The sequence below is a fragment of the Mauremys mutica genome, chromosome 20 (assembly GCF_020497125.1).
Source record: "Mauremys mutica isolate MM-2020 ecotype Southern chromosome 20, ASM2049712v1, whole genome shotgun sequence".
NCBI classification, from domain to species: Eukaryota; Metazoa; Chordata; order Testudines; family Geoemydidae; genus Mauremys; species Mauremys mutica.
In genome coordinates, this window is record NC_059091.1 from 3,330,621 (window position 1) to 3,356,144 (window position 25,524).

The window sequence follows — 25,524 nt, forward strand, 5'->3', positions numbered from 1 at the left end:
GTGGGAGTGGGAGAGGCAGGGGGAACAGAGAGGGGGTGGGTGGGGAGGTGGGAGCAGGAGGAGAGAGAAGGGTGGAGGTGGGGAGCAGGGACGCCCACAGCCCATGCACTGCACCGGGCCCAGGCACCGAAACAAGGGGACGGGACCTTCCCCCGCTGGCCTGGAGCCAGAGTTCACCTGCCCACAGGTGGGGGGACCTGGCAGCTGGCTGCTTTCAAGCCCTGCCCTTGTGTACCTAGCACTGGTCATCCGTGGATCTCAAAGCACTTGACAAATGGGCCCAAGTTAGGAGCTGGCTCCCACAGCCCCTGCTTTACTGCTGCACTCACTGCCAGCCCGGAGCTGGGCGTAGAACCCAGGAGTCCTGGCTCCGACTGCCCTGCTGTAATCACCAGCCTGCACTTTCCTGGCTGGTAACAAAACCCTGCGAATGCCGAGCTCCATTAGCCAGGACGAGGCCGGGCTGGGCAGGCCGCAGGAGGCGATTTGACCCCAGGGTCGTCCACGGCTCAGGTTGCAGTAGGGGAGGTTTAGGTTGGATATCAGGAAACACTATTTCACCAGGAGGGTGGTGAAGCACTGGGATGGGTTCCCTAGGGAGGGGGTGGAATCTCCTTCCTTAGCGGTTTTTAAGGCCCGGCTTGACACAGCCCTGGCTGGGATGGTTTAGTTGGGGTTGGTCCTGCTTTGAGCAGGGGGTTGGACTAGATCCCTCCTGAGGTCCCTTCCAACCCTGGTATTCTACGAGTCTATGATTCTGGGAGAAATTTGGCCGGCCTGAGACCCGCTGATCTTTAGACTCGACTCGTGGCAGTTGGCAGCCCTGGGTCAGGCTAACCCTGGCAGGAGATCTAGGCCCATTCTCGATTTCAAGCACAAGCGCAACTCATGCTGAGTTGGCAAGGGGCGGGCGGGGTCCTTCCCTCCTCCGCAGGGGGCTGGAAATTGACCGGACTGTGGAAATTGACTGTGGCTGAGAGAGCCGGCCACCAGGGCCTGGGCTGAGACCCACCAAACTCATTGCACGGGAGGCCACGGCTGGGCGTGCAGCTGGGCTGGCTGTGAGGCAGCTGCCCTCCCCGACCCCCCGCCGCCCCCATCACAGACACCAGCACTGGGCTCAAGGAATGGGCAGCGCCCCGCTTTATTCACACCCAGACCGATGGCGGCACAAAGGAGGTGGCTGCGGTGACGGGGCTGGAGGAGCTCGTGGGCGGGGGGGCAGACGGCTCCACCTGCCGGAAGTAGCTGATCAGAGACCGCACCCCCGCTTTGATGGCCGGCTTCAGCCCTATGCCGACGCCGAGGCCCACGGTGCCCCCTGCCTGGCCCATGAGCCCCACGAGGGCGTCGTAGCTCAGGTCCAGGGCCGCCTCGATGCCCCGCTCCTTGGCCAGCGCCGTGCAGCTCTGGAAGGCGTAGTAGATGCTGGTGCCAACGTTGTAGTAAGTGCTGACCACGGGCACCCACTCCAGCACGCCGTGCACCTTCCGCTCCCGCTCGCTGCCGCAGGCCTCCGGGCTCCCGCGCCGGTTCCTGCCTGCCCAGCGGCACCGGTGCAGCCAGGCCTGGGCCCCGCGGCCCGGCAGGGCGTAGGCGCCGGGCTGTCCGATCACCGAGAAGGAGGCGGTCCCGTTGGAGGCCACGCCGGCGCAGGCAGAGCCCAGCCTGTGGCAGGCCGCGGCGGCGGCTGGGAAGGCGGCGTGGGTGCTGGCCACCGGGCCCAGCAGCAGGAAGCTGTCGAGCCGGGCCAGGCCCGAGCAATGCCGGGGGCCCGGCCCTGCCAGCTGATCCACATTGAAGAGCAGGGCGGTCTTGCCTCTCCCGCCCTGCCTGGGGGTGCCTGGGAGTCCTGCTATCCCCAGCAGCAGCGCGTTGGCATCATCCACCCCCACCGCCCCGTAGAGCCGCAGCACCAGCCCCTCGGCCTGGCGGGGGCAGCCAGCCCCTTGCAGGGAGAGGGCTAAGGCCGCGCTGGCGAGGAGCTGGGGCAGCGGCGGGAGCTGGGAGAAACCCTCCAGGGCCTCGGGCAGCAAGTCGTGGCAGGAGACCCCCACCCGTGGGAGTCCCGGCAGGGGAAGCCGCCCCGGGAGGGAGTCAAGCAACACCCTGGCAGCAGCCTGATGGGAGCTGGGTGCATCGGGAGAAGCAGGGAGGGGGGTGACTTCCGTCCCTGGGGGCTTGACGGTCCCAGCGGCACCTCCCCCTGGGACTGTGGGGGGCAGCCGGAGCCCATGTAGCTCATGGCACAGCAGGAGCAGGCAGCAGCAGAGAAGTGGCTGGTGCATGGTGGGCGGCTCCTTCGGGGGCGCAGCACAGACCCTAGTGAGGAGAACACGTCACAGACACAAGAATCCGGAGCCCCTCCCCGCACCAGGGGACCCTCCGGCGGGGGATGCCGTGACCGGCACAACCGGGCTCGAGGGACCAGCCTTTGGCCTCTGGAGTCCGGGGTTCAAATGCACGGTGTCTGGCTGGGAGAGGAGACCGCGGGTCGGGGTGACCGCAGAGCTGTGGGGGGCAGCATAGCCTAGTGGACACAGCACCGGCCTGGAACTTGGGAGGCCTGATTTCTATTCCCAGTTCCACCTGGGCCTCAGTTTCCCCACGGTAAAGCACTTCAGCGGGACGTGCGAGCAAAAAACCAGGCATCGTTATCACAGGGGGAGCCCAGTCCTGGGAGTTCAGGTGGCTGCAGGTTGGGATTGAGGGGCAATGGCCATCCCTTTAAATCCCCAAGGGGCCCCATAGGCCAGGGCCCCCAGGAGCCAAGCATGGGGGGGGCGGGTTCCCCCAACATAGGTGAGTTCAGGCAGCAAAGCAGGTCCGCAGGTCCCAGCGTTGTGGCAGCTGCACTAAACTGGAGGCGAGGGGGGGCGGGTTGGACGACGCACCAGGGGGGAATTCTCCCCTCGCCCCCAGGGAAGAGTGAAGCTGGTGGGCACCAACCTGGCCACTCCCCCAGGGCCCTGAGCTGCCTGAGATGGGAGAAGAGCCCCCCCCACACCCCTGCCAACAGCAGCAGCCCAGGACAGGGGGCAAATGCCGCCCCCTCCGCCCAGCTTAGCCACATGGGTCCACACAACTCAGTGTGTCTGACTGACACAGGCAACTTCCACTCCTCCCCCACCCTGGGCAAATGGGGCATCCCCCCGCCCAGCTCAGGGGCAATGATTTGCAGGCCCACAGCAGTTCCCCCCGACCCCCAATGACAGAGCTGCCCCCCACCACGCCCTGCTGGGGTTTGGAGACCAACACTGGTGCGAGGGCCTCGTGTAAACGTGCAGCGGCCTCGGCTCCAGGAGCAGTGGGGCCAAACCACCGAGGCAGGGGGGCTGCAGCCTCCACTCACCTGGGCACGGAGATCAGGAGCTCCTGGGCGCCAGACGGGAGGGCAGGATGCCTGGCCCAGAGCCTGCCTGGCCCCTTTTATAGCCCTCGCCCAGGCCAAGTGATCCCTTATCGGGCAGCCGATTGCAACAGCCTCGGCCCTCGGGTCCCTGCCCCCGCTCCCAGCCTGCAGCCCCCCCGTGCCCTGTCTCGGCAGCAGTGCCGCGGCTGGGGGCTGCCCCGTCCCTGGCAGGGCAACCGCTGGGCATAGCCGACACAGGGGAAGGCGGGACCCACGGGCCCCCAAGGCCGCAGGGGCCGAGGGATCTGGGGGAGGCTGGTGTGGGCTCCGCCCAGGGTCTCTGTGGCCCATTTGTGCAGCTGTTAATAAAAAGTCAACACCCACCCTCCCCCCGCAATGGCACCAGGCCAGGGCCCCTCCCAGCCGGCTCTAGTGTAGGGGGGGGGGGGAAGAGAACCAGCCTGGGGACACTCGAAGGAGGGGAGATCGGAGCCAGGGTGAGAACAACAGGGCTCTGCTCCCCTCCCCCGTGGGGCCAGAACCCCGGAGTCCTGGCACGTGCGTACACACACACACACACACACACACACACACCGACGACAAGAGGGAAGGTTGAGTCGGTTTAATTTTGGCCTTTGTCCCTTCGCAGTGACACAGCAAACAAAGCAGGGGTGGGGAGTTCACTCCTGCTGGAAGTCCAACGGGGGCTGGGGGATGAGGAATGGGAATGAGCCCCCCCCCGCCGAGGGCTCCCCCAGCCGGGGTGGCAAATGACCCGGGGGGGGGGCACGGTGGGCCGCCCCTGCTCTCTGTTCAGCCACGACCTTTAACCCTGACGACACCAGCAGCTGATGGGCCGGGGGGGGCACCACATTGTGTGTGACAAACACAAACCTTGGGACGCAGAACCCCATTCAAACCACATCACCCCCCTGGGGTTGGGGGGGAGTGACCCCTCAGGGGGAGAGGGGAACTACCATCAAAAGGAACCAGGAAGGGGCAGGGGCTGGCTTCTCAGTGTCCCCCCCCTGTCCGTGCCCCCTACGGCCTGGCCCCAGTGCTCTTCCCTCCCCCCGTCTGCGTCCGAAGCAGCCAGGTCCCACCAGCAGCCTGGAGGGGCCTTCGGGGGGGCCCAGGCCAAGGCAAGGTCCGGGGGGGGAAGGGGGGGATGTCTGGCCACGCCCCTTTAATCCTCCTCCTCCTCTTCCTCGATCCGCAGGCGCTTCCTCCAGCGGGGGGGCCGTGTCCCCTCCCCGGCCGAGCTGGGGTCCGGCCGAGCTGGCACCGCAGCTGAAAGGGAGAACAGACGAGGGACCTCAGGGCTGAGTCCCCCACCCCGGCTCAGCCCTCTCCGCCCCCCTGAGCCCCCCTCCAGCTCAGCCCCACATTCAGCCCATTCCCCCCCACCCCGAGAGCAGGAGGCACCTGGGGCCCCGGGAAGCCCCAGGACGACAGCTGCCACCACAGCCCATCCCCCACAGTGTGTGTGGGGGGGGGGGGGCTCTTGCACCCAGGGCCAGTGAGGCTGCAGGGAGGGGCAGAGGGAGGCGCTCGGAGACCTCGGCTTTCGGGGTCCTCATCGTCGTCGCTGTGGATCACGCGGCTCCGCTTGGGGCCCAGCTGCGATTGGACAGGAGGGTCCCTGCAATGATGGGGGAGGGATTAGGGGCACCCCCAGGACCCCCGACACCTAGCTCCCCGCCCCAGCCCAGCCCAGCGCCTTATGAACACTAGGCCTCAACCCCCCTGGGTGGGGCACCATTACCTGTTAGAGATGGGGAAACTGAGGCACAGAGGGGCAAGGACTTCCCAAGGCAGCAGGGAGTCAGAGGCAGGAGCCCTGGCTCCCAGTCCCCCCCCGCTCCGACGCACCAGGCCCCACTCCCCCTCCCAGAGCCAGGGAAGGAACCCAGGAGTCCTGTGAGGGTTACCACCCCTGACTCACCTCTCCAGATCAGCCTTTGGGGACACTGGTGGCTGCTTCGGGCCAGGTGTTTCCTCCTCTGAAATGGGACAAGAAAGTGAAAGCATCAGTGTGTGTGTGTAGGGCGGGGGGGAGGGACGACTGAGCAACACAACAGTCCCCCCACCCCCACCCCACTGCCCAGCCTGTCCACTGCCTCCTGGGGCAGCCTCCCAGGCCAACATCCACTCGCCGCTCACCTGGCACAGCTGGGGCCCCTCTCTTCCTCCGGGCCAGCCGCAAGGTCTGCAGGGCCTGGGCTCTCTGCTCCGGGCCAGAGTCCGGCCCCCCCAGGGAGCCTTCCTCCCCCTCAGGCTCCTCCTGGGCGATGGAGGCAGCCGCGCGCCGGAGCTGTTCGGGGCTCAGCTTGGCCGGGATGCGCCAGAAGGATTCCTGCAGGGGGCGGAGAGTGTTAGTGTCAGGCACAGCCTGAGGGGGGCACTCACGTGGGGGGGGTGTCTCCCAGTCTTTGTGCCCACGTCCCTGCCTCCCCCCTACTTGGATTGGACTCCCCCCAAAACCATCCTTTCCTCTCCCCCCCAGGGCACATACCAGCCCCCCTCACAATGCAGCGTGTGTGTGTGTGTGGGGGGAGAATGTGACAAAGTGGGAATGTTCTTAATGTTTTCTCTGAATACTGTGTGGGTGCCTCAGTTTCCCCTATGCAGTTCGTAAGTCTCTAGGCGGTGGGATCAGGGGGTGGGATTGTTGCAGAGCCCTAGGGGGTCAGTGCGATGGGATCTGCACAGAGACTGGCGACACCCTGTCTCCTGATGGCCTGGGCCCCTCCCCTGCAAGGTGCCAACTGCAGGTGTTGGAGAACAAAGGGATCAGGTGCCTCCGGAAGGAGACAATGGGGGGCGGGGGCTGGAGAGTTTCAGTTTGGAGCTGGCTGGGGAAATGAAGGGGGCCCAGACGGGGCTCTGGCCTCCTGTCCCCAAGATGGACCCGGCCGAGGGGTCCTGTTTCTGTACCTACAAGCTCTGCTTTGACCGTGTTCCTGTCGTCTAATAAACCTGCTGTGTCCCCGGCTGGCTGCGAGGTCGGGGGCAGGGCCCCCTGGCTGCCCCAGGACCCCGCCCGGGCGGACTCGCTGTGGGAAGCGCACGGAGGGGCAGGGGAGGCCGAATGCTCCCGGGTCGGACCCAGGAGGTGAAGCCGTGCGAGCGTCTGGCCCTGGAGCCAGTCTGCTCCGAGACGAGGCTCCCCAGCGCCCTGCCTGGCTTCGTAGGGAGCAGCTCCCGAGCATCCCCCGGGGACTCCGTGACGGGGGGTAATTACCTGCTCGTTAGCTGGGGCCCGAACCCCGACCTTCCGCAGCAGCTTCTGGAACCCCTGGTTCTCCACGGCGTCCTCGTTCTCCTCCAGAAGCGGCACCAAGGGCACGGGCTGGGCGGTGCCTGGGGACAGGGGGGCACCGTGAGGATGAACCCACCCCGCACATGGGGGACAGGGGGGTCGGGGCTACAGCCGGGGGATCCTTCGAAACCGGGCAACGCCGGGTGGGGCCCACGTCAGCGCAGCATAGGGGAGAGATGCACATGGATCCCCTCCTTGGCCCCCAGGAGCACCTCACCCCTGCCGGTATTGGGGTGCCCCCAGGAGGGAACAGATCCCATTCACGAGCCATCCCCCCGGGACCTCCCCTGCGGCACCCTGAGCCCGGGGAGAAGCCGCCAGCATCTCCCGAGCACGGTAGGGCCATGCCCGGCACCTGCCGCCCTCCCAGCCCCACCCCCGGTACTCACCATCTTCCTCCCGGTCCTCGGCCGCTCGGTTCAGGCAGTTCTGAAGCCACAGCAAGGAGCCAGCCAGGCCTGCGGGCACAAGGGAGGGCGGAGGTGAGAGGTGGCCCCCAGGAACACACCGAGCTGGAGACGCACAAGCAGGCAGTGGGGCCGGGTCGGCCTCGGCCCAGAGCTCACGGGGGAGACGGGGCCGGGCTGAATGCGGACGGGGCCCCTTTAAGGAGCCGTGGGGCTGCACTCTCTGGGGTTGGGGGGGGGGACAGTGCGGGCACAGGCCTTAACCTGTGCGTGTCTGGGCCGAGGAGCCGAGGCAGCTGGCATTCGCTGCCCCCCATCCCACCCCCAACAGAGGCCCAGTGGCCCCCAGCCAAGCAGCAGCCCCCCCATGCCCCACCCAGCAGCTCCCCAGGCCAGCGGGAGGAGCTCATGGGTGCAGTCCCCCCTGCTGCCACTGGGGGAGCCAGCGTGCGCCTCACCTCCCTGCCTCAGACGGCGCGCCAGGCCCTGCACGTCCTGCTCCGGAGCCACCTGGTTCTCGCTGCCCTGCTCCCGGTGCCCCTCCACGGCCCTGTCGCCTGAGCCCCCTTCCTCCCAGGCCTCCTCCTCCTCCTCGCCGTCGCTCTCCTCCTCTGCAGAGTCCTCCCGGCCAGCCGCACCCCACGGGGATCTGTCCTCGCTCTGGAAGGGATGGGGGCGACGGTAAAGTCATATGCCAAGGGCGAGGGGGGTCCTGCCCAGGCTGCATCGGGGCAGGAGGGGGGGAGCTGGGTAGGAGAGGGTGCCCAGCTCAGACTCAGGTGGATCTGATAAAGGAGTAGGGTCCAGAAGGCTAGAGCCGGGTGGGGGGCGGAATTGGGAGCTAGGACTCCTGGGTTCTATCCCCAGCTCTGCCACAGATTCAACATCCGAGTCACGCCTCTCTCCCCACCCACGCCCCGCTCCGTGCCTCGGTTTCCCCATGTGTACACTTCGGAGCCCGCCCTCAGGACAGGGCATGGCTGGGGGTGGATCAGGGTCTATAAAGTGCTTGGGGAACCCCTCCAGAGAAGCCAGCAAAGGCAACCACACCCATTTGGGAAGGGATCCCCAGGGCAGGGGGGCGCCTTCAGAGCCCCCCCCATGGGCCTCAGCCCCACGGAAACACATCCCACACAAAATGAGCACAAAGACCTGGGTGCGAGGGGGAACCCAGGATCGGGGGGTGAGAATTACCCTCTGACCACCCCTCCCAGCAGGGGCAATGGGGGTGCCCCCCCCCCCACACACACACACAGTGCAGTACCATGCCAGGCAGGCCAGGCTTCCTCTTGCGTTTCTTGTACAGCTCCTTGCGCTCTGCCACCAGCCCCAGGCTCAGCAGCTTCTCCACGACGCGGGCTCTGGCGCGCTTGGCTGTGAGGTGCTTCATGATGTTCCCCAGGATATCTGCCGGGGGCGGAGAGATTCTGCGTCAGGCTGGAGAGCCCCTTTATTACACTGGGCGCAGGGGTACGAGGGGGTGAGGAGGTTGATGAGTCCCAGCTGATCAGAGACCCCGCCCCCCCTCGATCAGTCTGCTCCCGCCCCCCTGTTCTGCCCCCCGGGGTCCCCCACTCACCGTCTGCACCCTGGAACTCCTCGAAGAGCCGCTGCAGCTCCAGCTCCTGCTCCTCCGTCCACAGCACGAGGCGCGTCCCCTTCCTGGGCCAGAACACGGGTGCTGAGGGGCATGAGGGACTCCCAGCCCCCGCGCCCCCCAACCACAGATCCCACCGCGCTGGGACAGGGAGGGACTCCCCCCAGGTCACAGCGCATCAGTGAAACAGCCGAGAATGGAACCCAGGAGTCCTGGCTCCCAGCCCCCGCCCCAATACCACTAGACCCCTCCCCGAGGCAGGACTAGAACCCAGGAGTCCTGGTTCCTAGTCCCCTCACCCCAGTGCCCAGCTCCCCCGGATACCCCCAGCCCCCCATGCAGAGAGCAGGGGATTTACTGTCCCTGCCACGCAGAGTCCCCGAGTCAAGGCCTGGGTTGTGCACGGCCGCTGGGTTCTTTTCACTTTGAGGCCGGCTCGGGGCTCCCCCTTGGCCCCCCAGCCCCTGCCGTTCAGCTCCCGAGAGGCTTGGGGGGCACCCACCTCTCCCGGGGGAAATCCCTCTCGCTCTCGGCCAGCCCCAGCCGCACCAGCTGCTTGACGACCTGCTTCCGGGTCCGGCCGGGAGCCCGCAGGTGTGCGAGGATGCTGCCGACGACGTCCGCGCCTGGGGAGAGGCCAGGGCGCGGTTACAGAAAACGCCCCCACTGCCCTCTCAGAGCTGGGACAGAACCCAGGAGTCCTGGGCAGCTCCCCCGAACCCAGAGGCCCCGGCGGGTCATTCACAAGACAGCTGGTACCTTCCACTCCCTTGTATTTCAGGTACAGCTCCCGCAGCTCCTCCTCCTCCTGCGGAGTCCACTTGGGGGCCCTCCGGACACCGGAGCTGGGGGAAGCAGAGACCCGGTGAGGTGCTGCTGGAGTCGGAGACCCCTCCCTTCCCCAGCTGGGACCCTGGGGCTCTAGCCGCCTGCAGCATGTGGGGTGGGGGAGGAGGGACGCCCTGCCCTAGGGTCACCGTCCTGCAAACTGGCCTTAAATGGGGTGCCAGTGTCCCTCCCCCGAGAACCGCCCCCGTGCGCAGGGTCTCCTGGGGATTGTGGGCAGCCAGTGTCAGGGCGCTGCCCCTGGCCTAGCAAAACGTGCACTGTACCAGGGGAAGCAGAGCATACGCTAGAGCAGCCCCAAGGCTGCTCTAAAGTAGCAGCAGGCAGGGCCAAGAATAGAGGTAACAGAGAGGGCTTAGACCCTTCACCCCCACCCCGTCCCAGGGCCTCCTTCAAGTCGGCAGGCTTCAGCCCAGACTCACCCCTCTCCTTCCTGCAGTGAGCCGTAGCCCTCCGTCATCTCTCGCACAGTGGCCGTGCTCTTCCAGAACAGCAGCTCCACATAGACCTTCTTGTTGGTGGCTGCCAGGGCAAAGAACTTGCCCAGGATGTACTTGGCAAAGGTCACCAGCTCCTGGGACGGCGGGGGGAGGTTAGAGGCCTGGCGGCGCCATGAACACCCCCCTTTCCCCAGCACCAAGCCGGGAACCTTTCTGGACTGACCGCATGGGCCTGGACCGCTTGAGCCAACAGAGCAGCTCCACTGGGGGCAGCAGTAGCAGGGCTGTTATCTCCGCAGCTGGAGCGTAACGGGCTAGCACAGCGCAAGCGGCAGAGGGGAGAGGAAGATTACGCACGGCATCATGGGGATTCTCCGCTTCCCCGGGCCTGCAGGGAGCAGGGCTTAGCTTAGAGCGGCCCTAAGGGGAGCGTGGCGGTTCGAGGCCCCTCTCCCCGGCATTGGCCGTTCCCTGCTGGCGCTACAAGGGGTGTCATGATATCTATAGTCACCATGTCATTACAAACTTCAAATCCTCCACAAGCACTGAGATTTTCGGAGTGCTTCGCCAGGTGTAGCCTGGCGAAGGGCGGGCACCGGGGCGGCTCCCCAGGGGCCCCTCACCTTGTAGGCCGCGGCCGAGGGGTCGCTGAGCAGGCGGCGGAAGATGCAGAAGACGGAGAGCTGGAAGAGCAGCGCCTCCATCTTGAGGTCGCAGGCGATGCGGTGCAGCATCTTGGCCACGCAGTGGTTGGTGTGGGCGCTGTTCTGCCGGTAGCCCCGCAGCAGCAGAACGTAGGCCTTGACCACGCTGGTGCTGGCAAACCTGGCCCCCCGCCAGCCCCCAATACACAGGTGAGTGAGCAAAGGATCATGGGACAGCTCAGCCGAGGGACGGGGCCCCTTCCCAGCCCCCTCCCCGCCGGCTTAGCTTCCAAGAGGCAGAGATCAGCCTCCCTGTATCCAATGGGGAAACCGAGGCACAGAGCAGAGAAACGACTTGCTCAAAGCCACACAGAGCCAGGAACAGAACCCAGGAATCCTACCTGCCCCCCAAGTCCCTCCACATGCCCAAGAGTCACCCCGCACGGTGACAGCGCCTGCCAGCCGGAGACGTTCTGCCCAGCCCAGGGGCTCACTGCGCCCAGCGATAGGATCCAGGGCACCTCGACCTACATGGCCGGGGGCTCGCAAGCCCAGCTGGACTCCTGGCGAGAGTGTCCCAGCCCTGCTGCCCTGACCCGACCTCCCACCGGCGCGGCCCCCTCACCGTTTCAGATAATCCAGGAAGTTGAACTCTTTTTCCGACACCTGGACAGACGCCAGTTCCTCCTCCACCTCCTCTTCCTCCTCCTCCTCCTCCCCCGGCTCCTCGACCTCGGGCACCGCTTGCCCTGCGATGTCCAGACACCCCGGGATGACGGGGACGCGGCGCCACCAGGGAGTCGCCGGCAGCACCCATCCGGCTCCTCACCCCGGGGCTGCCCACCCAGCACCACCCCGCGGCGGGGCCTGCTCCGGGCACTCGGGGGTGAATGGGGCTCGACGGGGGGGGGGGGGGGGAATGGCTGGATTGAGCCAGGCTGGAGCCATCAGGCTGTGGGGGAGGGGGGCGGCACTGGGGTGATGGGAGAGGAGCCCCTCCAAAGGACCCCCCCCAATCCCCTGGCAAGGACACTCACGAGGAAGAGGAGCGAAGAGAATCTGTCTCAGCAGCTGGATCTCCTCCTCCAGGGCCGCCTGCGGGGAGCCGAACACGTCCTGCTCGGGCCACACCTCCCTGGGAAGGGGACGCAGACAGGTCGGGCCGGGGCACTGGGGAAGCGAGAGGCCCCCGCGCGCCCCGTCGGCCGGGGCTCCCCCAGGCCAGGGCACGGGGTCCCCGCCGCCACCCCAGCACCGACGGCGGGTGGGCGCATCGCCCTGGTGACCCCCAGCGGGGCGGGCGGCAGTACCTGGCGGAGCGGAGCAGGGTCAGGGCGGCCGGCGCCCGGCGGCCCAGCAGGCTGTCCTGGATGCGCACCATGGCCTCCGCTCGCTGCTCCTCCACTGGGGTCTCCGAGGCGGCGTCGAAGGGGACCACGTCTTCCGGGAGGGGCTCAGCCCCCTGGCAGGGAAGTGGGGGGCGGGGGAGAGGCTGGGGTGACTCAGTGCCTGGCAGAGGGGCCAGATCCAGCCCTGTCCACGGAGGTACCACAGAACAGCACCATGTCCCACTGGGGGGCTGGCCCCAAGCAGGGGGGCACCAGCCCGCTGAGCCCAGCCCCCCCAGAATGCCACCTGCCTTCACTGAACCAGGCCCCCCAGGCCCACTGGGCTCAGCCCCCCAGAGCGGCACCCCCCACCCCCCATGGATTCAGCCCACCTTGGCCCCTGGGGACAGGCACCCGTCCTGCCCCCCCAACACTATGGGGATAAGCTGCCCTTTCACGGCTGCCCCAGATGCCCACGCCTGGGGGGGCCCCACAGACTCCCCTGCCACCTAGCGTGGCCCACGAGGGGCGTGGCCTCTGCATGCGAGAAGGCCACGCCCCCGGTGATGCCCAAGCCACGCTGGGCCCGGTCCCCCAACATGGGGCAGCCCCGACCCAGACCCCGCAGGGACCCCAGGCGCTGCCCCCTCCTACCTGGGCGCAGGCGCCGAGCTGCTCCGCCAGGCTGGGCCACAGCTCCTCCAGCTCCTGGGGGGCGCAGGGCTGCGCGGGGGGGGCCGCCCGGCCGGCCCGGGGCTGCTTCTTCCTCCTCACCCTTTTGCTCTGCAGGGAGGAGACGGCGCGGTGAGAGGCCCCCCCATGCGGCTGGCAGACCCCAGGACCGAACCCTCTGCCCCGAGGGGCACAGGAAGCCGAGCTTCTGGCGCCCCCCGCTGGCCACTAGGAGTGACTGTCAGGTAAAGGAGAGTCTGCCACAGCTGGGGGGGGAATGTGGGGGCCGGGTACCCACCCGGAAGGGAGAGAGGGGTTAGCATGGCCCTGGTCAGATCAGGGGCACCTCCCCCTGTCCAAGGGGAGCAAATAAGCAGGTGCCCCCCCCCCAGACACAACCCCCCAGAAGCACCTCCCTTCAGCCCAGCCCCCCCCCAACACAATCCCCCCCCAGCTCAGCCCACCCCCCCAGCTACCTGCACCACCAGGTTGTTCCTGCCCCGGCAGAAGGCCTCCAGCATCTTGAGGAAGAGGTGGGTGGTCTCCACCAGGTCCCGCAGGAAGGAGCGGGGCTGGCGGCTCTCCTCGAACTTGCGGAACAGAGCGAGGAAGAGCTCCCGGAACTCCATCAGGTAGAAGATATTATCTGGGGGGGGGGAAAGAGTGAGCGAGTGCCCTGGCCTGGCAGGGGACCGGCTGGCTTGGGAGATGGGGCACCGGGGCCTTTCTCCTCTAGGGGTGCCAGCTCCAATCCGGCCCCAGGGTGGGGGCTGGCTGGCTCAGAGCAGTGGGGAATGGGGCCTGCCCCCTCAAGGGGGAGCTGGCCCTGATCCAGCCCCAGGGCAGCCATGACCACGCTGCCCCATATCATAGCTGGGGGGCCCAGTACCCAGGGGTGGGAGCCCCAGTTAAGAGCACCCTCCCCAGCTAGCTTCAAGGGGTGGGGGCTGAGTGCCCGGGGGGGTGGGGACTGGCCCAAGGGTGGGGGCGGGGGCTGAGTGCCCGGGGGGGTGGGGACTGGCCCAGGGGTGGGGCGGGGGGGCCTTGCACTCACTCTTAATGACCTTGCTGCTGTCCCGCACGGCCTCGTCCGGGGAGCGATCCATCTCCTGCACCGTGGTCAGCAGCTCCCGATAGGCCTTCAGGGCCAGGTGCATTCTGGGCACGGAGCAGAGGCTGGTCAGAGAGTGCCCCCCCCTTGGGCAGCCGCACTGGGCACCTAGCTCAGGTGTGTGTGTGGGGGGGGGGGCAGGACATGGCCCCCCAGGGGAGGGTAATGTGGCAGGTGACAGGCAGAGGGTGAAGGGAGTCAACCAAGGACTCCCGGAGTTGAGAACTGGGGAAAGAACCCAGGCATCCTGGCTTCTAGCCCCACCCCCTTCTCTAAGCCAGTAGACACTCCCCCTCCCCTCCCCTCCCCGAACGAGGGATAGAACCCAGGAGTCCTGGCTCCCAGCCCCCCCCCAGCTCTAACCACTAAACCCCACTCCCTCCCTGCACTGGCGCCCCCCAGGCCCGGCGGAGGGGGCGGCCGGGCCCCCCGCTCACCGCCTGGCCCACGACGTGGCCTCCTGCTTGTCCAGGAGCATGGCCTCGTAGTAGGCGGTGAGGTTCTGCTCGATGAAGTGGAAGGCGCGGACGCTGACCGTCTCGGACACCAGCTCGGGCCGGAAGTGCCGGCCGCGGTTAAAGGCCATGAAGAAGGCCACGGCCCACAGGTAGTAGGTCTCGTCGTGCTGCTGGCTCTTCTCCCGCAGCAGCTGGTCCTGGGGAGCGCGTACAGGTTCAGGGGGGCAGCGGGGACCCTCCTGCCCGGCCCCCCCGCCCCCCCCCGAGACCCTCCCACGCGGCTCCAGGGGCGCTGACGGGATTGGAGCTAGTCATGCTGAATAGGCGACCCCTGAGCTGCCCAGCCTGGGGTCAGAGGCTCCCCGCCCGGCAGGCGGGGCCGGGGCCGGGGGGCCCGGTGCTGCCGCCCCCGCCGCCCGCGCTCACCTTAACCAGGCGCATGAGGGGGTTGTAGCAGCTCTCCAGGAAGTCCCCGCAGAACTCCCGCAGGAAGAGGCGGACGTTGAGGGCCGAGCGCCGGCGCGGCTCTGCCTCCCGGGCCGGCTGCCGGCGCTTGGGGACCCGCCGCGGCTCCTTGCCCAGGTCGTGGCTGTGCTCCTTCAACTGGGGGGGGGGGGAGAGTGAGGAGAGGAACATCCCCCCCCCCCCCCGATCGCTCGGTCATGGATCCACATGGAGCTACGTCCCAGCCCCCAGGCACGTGGGATCCAAACGGCCTCGGGCCACCCCGGAGCAGTCGGAACGGTCTCTGCTGCCTTCCTCCGGCCCCCAAGGGAGAGCTCCCCCTCCGTCACCCCCCCACACCGTACACAGAGCTCCCCTCCCCCCGGTAAGGCCGGCCAGGCGTCGGGGGAAGGCACCTACGTTGTGCAGCCCCTTGTGGAACACGAGGTCCCTGTCGCCGATGGATTTCAGCCCCTGGACCACGTAGGAGCCGCCGAACCGGGAGTGCCTGGGGGGACAGAGGTTGGGGTGAGCCAGGTGTGTGTGTGGGGGGGGGAGATGAGCTGCAGTGCCCCCCCAGAAGGCAGCAGCCTCTGGCACACAGGAGCACGGCGCCCTCTGAACTGAGGGCAGGACAAGGGGGGGCCAGAGCAGCTCCGTGCCCCTCAACCCCGACCTGCAGCCCCCTGCTACCCCCGCCCTGGGCTCCCCCCTCCCCACAGCTCTGCCGGTGCCCCTCACTCCCGACCCCCAGCCCCCTCCTACCCCAGCCCTGGGCTCCCCGCTAAACCCGACCCCCAGCCCCCTCCTACCCCAGCCCTGGGCTCCCCCCTAAACCCGACCCACAGCCCCCTGCTAGCGGCTGCCCCCTGCACAAACCACACGCCATGGAGATCTAGATGGCGTATGGAGCCCCAATCTCGTGTGGCCCGGCCAGTCTTGAGCCCACCTCTCCGACGAGAGGCACCTCATCCCCCAGCCTCCCTCCCCCTGCCCCAGGGAGCCAGCCCCAGCCGCAACCCCCAGCTCACCTGCTCCCTCGCTGGAACGCCCGGCTCTTCCTCTCCGCCAGCTCCCTCTGCCGCAGCACCTCCAGGTCCCTCACGTCTGCCGCCTGCTCCTTGGCCGGGCGGGCCTGCCCCGAGGCCGCCAGCTGCTCCGGATCCTGCTGGGACAGCAGGCTGGTGACCTCCCCATCCTACAACACGGCCACCGGCCCGGGGGGGCTACGTATCCCGGCGGGCACCGCCCCACCGGGCTGGGGGGCAGGGTGAAGGCCCTGGGCCCTGCTGAGACCCCTTGCGGGTGGGGTGGCGAGGCCAGCTGCCAGGGGCTCCGTGCTGGGCCTCTTGGAGAGACGCCAACACCCCCGTGCACAAAGGTGTCGTCCCCCAGCCCCTTGGCACAACTGGCTGCCGTATGTCCCGCCCCCCAAAAACATGCATCGCTTCCCCCCTGCCCCCCGGAAGTGGATTAATCCAGCCAGCTCCCAACCCCTCCTGTCTCGGGCCCCCTGCTCCCCGCCCGGGCTCACCTGGTCCCTGAACATCAGCGAGATGATCTCCAGCACGTGCAGGCCCCACTGCTGCTCGGCCGAGGAGCTGGCCAGGAACTTCAGCAGGTCGTCCATGCCGCTGACGTGCACGGCCCAGAGCACCCGGTCGTGGGTGCTGGCGTCGTCGTCCACGCTCTGGCACACAGGGAGGGGTGTGGGGCTGAGCGTGGGGCAGGGGGGGCTGGGGCCCAGCGTCCAGCCTCCCCCGGCTACTGCCCAGCCACCGGGGGGGAGCCCACGTCACACACGAGCAGAGCCTGGCTTCTCCCTGGGTCTCCCACCCTTCCCCAGGGCACGGTGTCCCAGCGGGGAGATCCCGGAACTCGCTGCCTGCCCCCCAAGCGGGGAGCGAGGGACGAGAACCGGGTGCAAGAGATGACAAGCCCCCCCGCCCCTCCCAGGCTGCCTCCAGTGGGGGCAGCTCCCCCGAGCCCTCCTCCTCACGCCAGGGCTGCTGGCCATTCGCCAGCCACACGGGGCAAGGAGACGGAGACCCCTCCCCCGCGCACCAGGGGGATCAGCCCCCCCCATTACCTTCTCCTCCTCGGGGCCCGCGGGGATATGAAGCACGTTCCGCACCAGCAGCAGAATTCTCTCCACCAGCAGGGTGTCCTCTTCCTGCCTCTGCTCCCAGTCCTGGGGGGGGGACGACACCAGTGAGAAAGCGACGGACGGAACGTGACAGGGGCCCACGGAAACCCGCCGCCTCCCAGCTCATCCCGGCCCCCGGGGGCAGGTTTGGGGCCCACCCTACGCGGCTGGGACTCCCACAGGGGCCTATGGGAATTAGGAACTTGACTCCCATGGCAACTAGCTGGGTGCTAAAGTCCCCTTGCCGCCCCCTCCCCCCCCCGCCCGCACGCACGCCGGGGCCACACTCACCAGCTGCAGCAGTTCGTAGAGCTTCTCGCTCAGCACCCCGAACACCTTGGCGCTGGCGAACGCCTGGCGGGGAGAACCCAGCATTAGGGCAAGGGGCCGGCGCCGGGAGGAGAGCGCCCCCTGCGGCATGGGGCGGGAGGGGTATGGCCCCGGGATGCCGGGGGGGGACGCTGGCTGATGCAGAGGCACCAGGGGGAGCTTAAGGACAGACAGGCCTTGTCCCCGCCCCTCCGGCTCCAGGGCGCAGGCCGCCCCGGTAAAAGGCAGCCAGCTCTGGGGGGGAGCAGCCAGCCAGGCGGCGGAGAAGAGCAATTTTAGCTCCGGGCACCTGGACACGGATTTCCCGGTCATTCCAAAGCCCACAGGCCCCCCCCTCCTCCCGGTGGCACGAAGGGGGCACCCAGGGCTGGAAAGACCCATAGATCTCTGTGACCCCACCCATCCATTCAGCCCCACGTCAGATTGGGACAGGTGGCTACTTTTAACTAACAGGGCCACCTTGGCTCACCCCTGCTGGGATGGGGGCAGCTGCCCCCCTTCCCCACAGCCCTGTTATCCTGGGGGGGAGGCAGCCTCACCTCTTTGTAGGCCTGCAGGTAGGACACAACCTGCAGGAAGCAGTGCCGGGAGCCGGGGTCGCGTGGGACTTTGCCGAAGCAGAGCAGGGCCGGCTGGGTCAGGTTCACCATCAGCCTGGGTGGGGAGACACACAAACATGGCAGGAGCCTCTGGCATCGTGCAGACCCTTCCCCCGGGGCGCAGCCACCCAGCTCTCGGGCGACTTCTCGCCAGATGCAAGATCCAGCAGAGTGCCCCCTGGAGGCCAATGAGCCTGCTGCAGCCTTGGGCCACTAGATCCAGAGGTCCCAGGTTCAATCCCGGCTCACCCACCCAGGGCTGTGGGTTCCGCTCCCAGCCCAGCCCGTGGCACCGCCCCCACCGGAGTTCCGGAACAGGGACTGGGGCCACCCGTTCTTCTCCTCAGGACCCAGGCAACGCTCCCGCCAGGGGGAGACAGATTGTCCCAGACTGCGGAACTACCCGCCACAGGATCCTACAGCTTCCTGCATCTGCCTCCTCCGATGAGAGCCCAGAGCAACACGGACCCTGTAGCTATAAGACCCCTCTCCCCCCCGGAGGGACGCTAGCCAAGTGGCTTGAGGGGGCGGGGCGGAGAAGCCCAGAGGCTGGGAGCAGACGCCGTGGGGCCGTACCTGACGACAGCGTCGAAGAGCAGCTTGTCCTGCGGGTACTGGGTGATGAGGGGCAGCAGGTCGTTCTGCAGGATCTGGGCCGCGCCCAGCTGCTGGCGGACGTCCCGCGTCTCATCCTCATAGCGCAGGTACCGGATCAAATCCTTCACGCTCTCTGGGGGAGTGGGGGAGCAGAGGGTGTGACCCCCACGAGCACCCAGCCTGGCTTCTCTGCCCCACCCATGCAGAGTCCCGGCCCCGCCCACACAAGCGGCCGGTGTCCTCTCCCCCAGAGCTGGGCGCATCCAAAGGGACCACACAGCGGCTGGGACGGAAGCCGCTTTGAAACACCCTTCAGGCGGGGCGCTTCTCCCTTTGGGGTCAGGGGAAGGGCAGAGCTGGGGGTCGCTACCCTTTTCAGAAGGATCTCAAGCACCCAGTGAGGGGGAAAGGGTCGGTCAGCGCCCCCCACTGGGGAAAGCAAGGCACGGAGAGGAGAAGGGACTGGAACCCAGGAGTCCTGGGGAGCGGCTCCAAACCACCCATCCCCTCCTGGGCCGGCCTGGGGAGCCGGGGATCTTCCCACCCAGGGACTGGCTCCCCACAGCCTCCCCTTCTGCCCCCCATCCTGGGCTGGCCCCTCGCCGGCGTACCCAAGCAGTCGGGCTCCTTGTTGTACACATCCCCCTCCAAGTAGCCCAGGGCGCTGCACGTTGCCAGGAGCTCGCAGTTCATCATGTACAAGTCCATAAAGCCCGGCCCGGCCCGAAGACGGAGAGCGAAACCTGCAAGGACAGAGCCAGTGAGGCCTCCCCCCACACCCCAGCATGGGCACCGCCAGCCCCACCCCTCCCCAGCGCTTCGCACCTCTACAGCACCAGCCGCCCCAGGGTCTCCGAGCCCTTCGCCAGCAGCCATGAGGGGCTGGGGGGGGGGAATCACTCTCCCCCCCATGACCAAGTGGGGAAACTGAGGCAAAGCAAGATTAAGGGACATCTCAAGGGTCATGCAGGGATCCAGGAACACAGCTAGGGGGTAGAACTCAAGAATCCCAAATCCCAACCAACCACTAGACCCCACTCCCCTCCCAAGCCAGGGACAGAACCCAGGAGTCCTGGCTGCCCGCTCCCCATGAACCCAGCAGCGAGAAAAGACCCCGCTGAGGGCGGACGCACAGGCAGGCACTGGGGAGCTGCTGAGCGCTGGAACGAGCGGCGAGCGCGAGCCTGGGGGACCAGCCCACGGCACCCGTCTCTGGGGAGGAGCCCTCCCGCCTCGATCCGGCTGCCGGCGGGGGAGTTGCTATGGAAGCAGCGCACGGTGCCCTGGAGACCGGGACGAAAGCAGCAGGCTCAGGTGCCTGCTAAGCAACGCGGAGCCGGCTCCCTGGCAGATGGAGACACGTGGCAGCTGGCGGGGAGAAGGGGGGGGACCAGGACCGACCCCCCTCTCCTCCCAAACATCAAGGCTCCTTCAGTTTCCCTCTCAGAGAGGTGCAGCCTGGAGAGCACAAGGCACCTGCAGCTCGTGCCATGCCACACCCAGCCTCTCACCTGCCCCATCGGCACCTCGGGCTTCCCCTACCCCCCCACACGCTGGGCCCCCCCAGGATAGGAGCGTCCCTACAGACACGACAGGCCGAGCCCGCCGGCAGTAGCCCAGTCACAGGGAAATTCACTCCCTGCCCCGGAGCACAGCACCTGACAGTCCCCACAGCCCAGTGGTTCAGGGGCAGGACGGTTCCCGCTCCCCAGCCGGGTGCGACCGTGACACAGTGCCCCGGCAGAGCAAGCGACCCGCCGGGGATCACACAAGGAGTCAAGGGAAGAACCCAGGAGTCCTGGCTCCCAGTCCCCTGCTCTGCCCACTCAACCCCTCACTCCCCGGCCAGAGCCGGGGGCCTGGCTGTTAGCTACGTGTGTCACAACCAGGCTGTCCTTCCAACAGGCCAATTCAAACTAGCGACCAGGAGAGGCTGTTCCCCACCCCATCCCCAACGCCACCGTGAGCCTGCGGAACTCTCTGCCACAGGAGATCACCGAGGTCGAGCACGGAGCAGGACTGGGCATTAAAAAACAGCCAAGAGCTTTGGCCAGGCTAGAAACTGTCCTGCTCCAGGGCACAATCCACCCGCTAACTACCAGGGTCGGAAGGAAACGGCCCTTTGCACCTGCCCTCAGCGGAGATGGGATACCGGGCCGGATGGTCCCCCGGCTGATGCAGGGCTGGTTTATACCCATCATCACCTCCCTTTGCTGAGCCCCGACAGCGGGCGAGGGCGGCCAAGATTCAGGAGTGACACCCCCCCAGGGGAACCACCCCCCTTCGCTCCAGTACAGATGTGACTCTAAGGACCCAGGAGGGAGGCAACCGGAGCCCTTGACCACCAGCGCCAGGCTGAGCCAGCAGAAAAACTGCACCGTCCGGAGCGGCGTTTCCTCCAGGATCCCCCCCCCCTTTGCCCCCCACCCATACCTCCTTTCCCTGCGACCCCCCTTCTGCTTCCAGCCCAGCCGGTTCCCCCGCCCCGGCGCGCACTCACAGAGCCGGTCGTCCCAGGCGCTCCGCCAGTCCGCCCCCGCCCGCCCTACAGATCCCGGCAGATGAACTCTGCTGCCGGCGTCCGTCTGCCCTAAAAAAGGCCTTTGCTTCCCCCCCCCCGCAGCGCACCAGCACCACCCCCGGGAGCTGCCACATCACGTAACTCACTTATGCAACTGCTCCACTTCCCCCGGGCACCGCCCGAGCTAACCCATTTCCCAGCCGCTGTCCGAGGGGGGCCAGGCCGGCCCGGGAGGGGCTGGCCAAGCAGAGCGGGTCACTGTGTCGGGAAGCGGGGACGCCCCCTCCCCACGGCCAGACGGTTTATATTTCACCCCCTGGCTGCGCGCACCTCAGCCTGACGCCCCATGCCGGGCCGGCCCATGGCACCCGGCGCCCGGCCGCGGCACCCGAGGAGTCAGGCAAAAGGCACCGGTGCCAGCACGAAGAGCTTTGGGAAGGGGACAACCCAGCCGACCCCCCAGCAAGGGGATTTACACCCGCTTTCGGGGGCTGAAGTGAACACAGGTGGGAAGAGAACCCAGGAGTCCTGGCTCTCCTCCCCCCACACCCGTTCTAGCCACTAGACTGGCCCCCCTTCCCCAATTAAATCACCCCGCGGGGCAGCCAGCCAGACAAAGGGTGATGGTCACCTGCCTCCTACTTCAGTCTGAGCCCCAGAAGGCGGCTGGGACACCAGCCTGCCCCAGACGCTCCCCTGGCCTGGAGCCTCCCCAACCTGCCCCAGAGGGTTTCAGAGGTGCCCCCAGAGAGCCATGGCATCCTGCCCCCCACCCAGGGCCTCCAGCTCTTCCGACCCCCATGTGGAAGGGTTGGGCTGGTACCAGGCCCCCACCAATCCCCCTGTGGGAAAGCCAGCCTCAGTTTCCCCTAGTGGGCTGCTCCAAGGCCAGAGTCCAGCTGAGGTGACGGCAGTTCCTAGGGACCTGACCCGACATTTCTAGCGGGGGAAAAGCAAAGTCGGATGAGGGGGTGGGGGCCTCTAACATCTAGCTGGCCTCAGTTTCCACTTCCCCGCTTTGTCGACTACCCCTCAGCCCCCCACAAGCAGCCCTCCGCTGCCTCGGGGCAGCAGCGAGGGGGGGGTGATCGTGACAGACGGCACCTCTCGGCGATGCGGCGCTGTGTAAGGGACCTGGCGGGGATGGACGCTCTCCTCTCCCGCCCCCAGCCCCAGCCCGGCTCCGTTAACAGAGGCTGAAATAAATGGGTCACGAGGCGCAGCGTGAGGCCTGCCGAGCGCACGAGGCACCGGAGCCTGGGGACGCCACCGCCGCACACGGGCCCAGCGCCACGGCGCCTGGGCTGCTTGGCAACCCCCTCCCCGCCCCGTGAAACTGCCTCTCCCCGGGCCACGTGAGACGGCGCCGAGGGGAGGGGGAACGGCAGCTCTGATCCGGGCCCCATCTCCACTGCCCCCCCCCCAGCTCCCTCCCCTGCTAGTTCCCTTTGCCACGAGAAAACGTTGCGCTGGTTCGAAGCAGGTTAGTTAAACGGGCGCCAGCCACTGGAAGGATGCTCCGGTTCCGGTCCAAGAGCCGCTTCCGGCCAAACCCTCTGGGGACACGCATCAGCCGCACCGAGACCGGAGTGCCCACCCGCCGGTTCACACGGGTCCAGCTTCCCCAGGCAGCCAGGACCCCAGCCCCACGGGGCAGCGGCTAGCCGGGGGGAGCCATTCCTGAGGACAGCGAGAGGAGAAATTGCTGTTCTCGGAGACCTGGCAACCTGGCAGCTCCAGGGCACGGGGCAAACTGGCGGTCAGGAAGAAACTGCCCCTAGCAGCCCCACGACTGTCCGCTAGGAGCTCCCTTGCAGCGGTTCAAGGCGCTGGCTCCTTGATCTCATGGGGCCAAGCAGTTTATATCCCACCCCCCATCTCCCACTATCTGGAGGTCAGACCAGCCTTGCGGGGCTGAATGGAGGAGGCAGGTGTGTGTAAATCAGCTCCTTGTATTCACTCCCCTCCATCGCTCTCTGCAGGGCAGAGCTGCTGCCAGCCAAGTGGGGGGCAGCGTCTGCAAATGGGCCTGGAGAGCAGGGACCCAGCGCCCCAGACACCCAGGCCCCACAGCTGGCCTGCTTCCAGCCCAGGCAGAACCAGAACCAGGCCCAGCGCTGCCAGGTTTATCCCCCTGCTTCCTCGCACGCTCCCCAGCCTCTGGAATTTGCTGCTCCAACTGGTCGAGGGGCCCAGATCGGTTGGTCTCTGGGGCCCGGTGAAGCCTACGAGGGGGCAGGAGGGAGGGAGGGCACTGACTGGTTGTGGGAGCCCGGCCGAGCCGGCTCGCACACTCGGAGCCGGGACGAAAGCCGCATTTTGATAAAGCTCAAATAAATTATGAAATAATAAAGGATGCAACCGGAGGGATAGCTCAGTGGTTTGAGCATTGGCCTACTAAACCCAGGGTTGTGAGTTCAATCCTTGAGGGGGCCACTTAGGGATCTGGGGCAAAAATTGGTCCTGCTAGTGAAGGCAGGGGGCTGGACTCAATGACCTTTCGAGGTCCCTTCCAGCTCTAGGAGATCGGTTATAATAATTGGAGATATACCAATCCCCACTCGGGCTGGCGGGGACGTGTCTGGTTACATTGATTCCTTCTGCCACGCAGGGCCATGGGCTGTGAAACCAATCGCCTTCACCGCGGCAACATGCCGGTCTAGACGAACCCCCCGCCCCCACAAGGAGCCAGCGTGGGGCTCTCACAGAGACCCCCGCTGCACGGGGCCCAGCGCGAAGGCTCAGCCACCTTCTGCTCAGGACACGGCCTGCCGGCCGCTTCGAGCCCTGGTGAGCGTCAGCCGGGCAGCACGGGGTGGCACCAGGGAGCTCAGTTCTCCAGGGACCCCAGGCAGCGTGGAGGGAACCCGACACGCCAGCCGAGTGGGGACACGTGCTCTGTGGGCCTCGGCCCCAGAGATCCCAGCAACGCTCGAGGGCCCTGGGAGGCAGCTGGGAAACTCACACCCTCATCCAGCAGCTGGAGAACTCGGGGTTCAGGTTATATGGGGAGGGTCTCCCCCTCCTCACAGTGCTGGAAAATCGGGGACTGGCTGGACATCGTTACCTAGGTGTTCGCTATTGCTGGGGACCCTAAACCATCCCCGTCTCCCCCCAGGGCATGGGGCGTTCGACACCAGCAAAAGCCCTCTGCAGCTGCAGGGTCTGGCTCCCAGGCTGACCCCCCCAACCCCCATTGCGCGGGATTTACCCCCCCCACCCCCAACAACACGGTCCACTGCTAGGCACCGGCAGCCCCGCCTGGCGCACCCCTACGGGCTCACAGGGGCACCCACCGGAAGGCAGCCACCTCTGGGGGGGAGCAGGGCAGCTGATGACCAGGCTGGGGGGGAGGAGGAGGAGGAGGAGGAGGAAAAATACAGCCCAGTTTTTGCCACCAGCAGCTTGTGATCTGAATGCACCAATCCCTGGTTCAACACCCCCAAAATCTACCCCCCAAAATCTCTGCCCAGCCACACACACCCCGTAGTAACCCCTACAAAGAAACCAACAACAACACAGCCTTTCCCTGGGGACCCCCCCAAAGCCTGGCTCAGCCCCCCCACCCCGGGAACCCCCCAAGCCCCACCTTACCCCCCCTCCCACCCCAAACCCCAGCTCAGCCCCCCCCACCCCGGGAACCCCCCAAGCCCCAGCTCAGCCCCCCACTCCCACCCCAAGCTCCAGCTCAGCCCCCATCTCAGCTCACCCCCCCCATCCGGAACCCCCCAGACCCCGGCACAGCCCCCCCCCGGCCGAGCCCCCCGAAGCCCGGTGCCCCCCCGCGCCCCCTACCCGGCCCGGGCTCCCGCGGCGGCACCGAGCCTCGGATGGCGCCGAAATCCTGCACGGCCTTAAAAGGGCAACAGCAGCCGCCCCCCCCCCGCCCGGCATGTGCAAAGCGGAGCTGCCACCCCCCCCCCCCGCCGCTGGAAAAACCGCCGGCGAGTCTCCTCCAGGGGGGAAACTGAGGCACGGACAAGGGGAGGGGCGGCTCAGCTGGGGCTGCATGTCAGAGCTGGGGATAGAAGAACCCAGGAGTCCTGGCGCCCCTTCCGCTCTAACCACTAGATCCCACTCCCCTCCCAGAGCTGGGAACAGAACCCAGGAGTCCTGCCCTCCCTGCTGGGGTGGGGGGGCGCTCTGGATGTCCCCTCAAGGTCTCCCTTCCGTGGGGACCACAAACCCGGATAACGACACTGCCCCTTTTAAGAGCCGGCCCGGCCCCTCCCTCCTGAGGCCCAGCATGATGGAGCGAACCACTCCCGGAAGGCGGGGTGAACGCACACCCCTACCCCAGGAATGGGCTGCTCCAGAGCCCCAGACAGGGTGACGCGCGCGGGGCGTGCAAGGAGGAGCGTGCCTGGGCAAGGGCGGTGTGTGTTGGGAGAGGTGAGTGTGCAAGAGGAGGTAAGTGTGAAAGGTGTGTATGTGCAAGGTCTTTTACTGGGAAAGTTGACCGTGCAAGGGGGCATGTGCTGTGATAAGCGAGTGTGCAAGAGGAGACGAGTGTGCAAGCGTGGAAGTGCTTTCACTGGAAAATGAGTGTGCAAGCGTTGTGTTCTAGGATTTGTGTGTGTGCCTGGAGCGATGCGTGTGCAATGAGGAGGATGTGGGTGCAAGGGGTTTTACTGGGAAAGGAGAGTGTGCAAGGGTGTGTGCGCGTGCTGGGGGAGGTAAGGGTGCAAGGAGAGTTTGCCAGGAGGGGCG

General features: G+C 67.1%; 2 protein-coding genes across 3 annotated transcripts; both read right to left on the minus strand.

Annotated features, from left to right (window-relative positions):
- Positions 1-1,120: 1,120 nt before the first annotated feature.
- On the minus strand, positions 1,121-3,500 carry APOF (apolipoprotein F). Its single transcript, XM_044995532.1, has 2 exons — positions 3,353-3,500; positions 1,121-2,322 (listed from the first exon to the last, which is right to left on the minus strand). Exon 2 carries the CDS (start codon positions 2,286-2,288, stop codon positions 1,149-1,151), a length of 1,140 nt encoding a protein of 379 aa, XP_044851467.1. The 5' UTR covers positions 2,289-2,322; positions 3,353-3,500; the 3' UTR covers positions 1,121-1,148.
- Positions 3,501-3,965: 465 nt separating this feature from the next.
- Positions 3,966-24,662, minus strand: TIMELESS (timeless circadian regulator). 2 transcript variants are annotated; one of them, XM_044995443.1, is made up of 30 exons: positions 24,610-24,662; positions 18,905-19,036; positions 18,273-18,426; positions 17,637-17,751; positions 17,059-17,121; positions 16,711-16,812; positions 16,156-16,311; positions 15,653-15,786; positions 15,042-15,129; positions 14,604-14,780; positions 14,157-14,374; positions 13,663-13,766; positions 13,085-13,254; positions 12,591-12,719; positions 11,919-12,070; positions 11,646-11,743; positions 11,234-11,357; positions 10,588-10,789; positions 9,947-10,098; positions 9,438-9,523; positions 9,181-9,304; positions 8,661-8,743; positions 8,346-8,488; positions 7,540-7,741; positions 7,064-7,132; positions 6,597-6,715; positions 5,516-5,708; positions 5,298-5,355; positions 4,912-4,994; positions 3,966-4,642 (listed from the first exon to the last, which is right to left on the minus strand). In XM_044995443.1, the coding sequence occupies exons 2-30, from the start codon at positions 18,999-19,001 to the stop codon at positions 4,539-4,541; spliced, it is 3,699 nt and encodes a 1,232-aa protein (XP_044851378.1). In that variant the 5' UTR covers positions 19,002-19,036; positions 24,610-24,662; the 3' UTR covers positions 3,966-4,538. The 2 variants fall into 2 exon arrangements, with proteins under 2 accessions (XP_044851378.1, XP_044851377.1); XM_044995442.1 differs by having other exon boundaries at positions 15,653-15,789.
- Between the last annotated feature and the right edge of the window lie 862 nt (positions 24,663-25,524).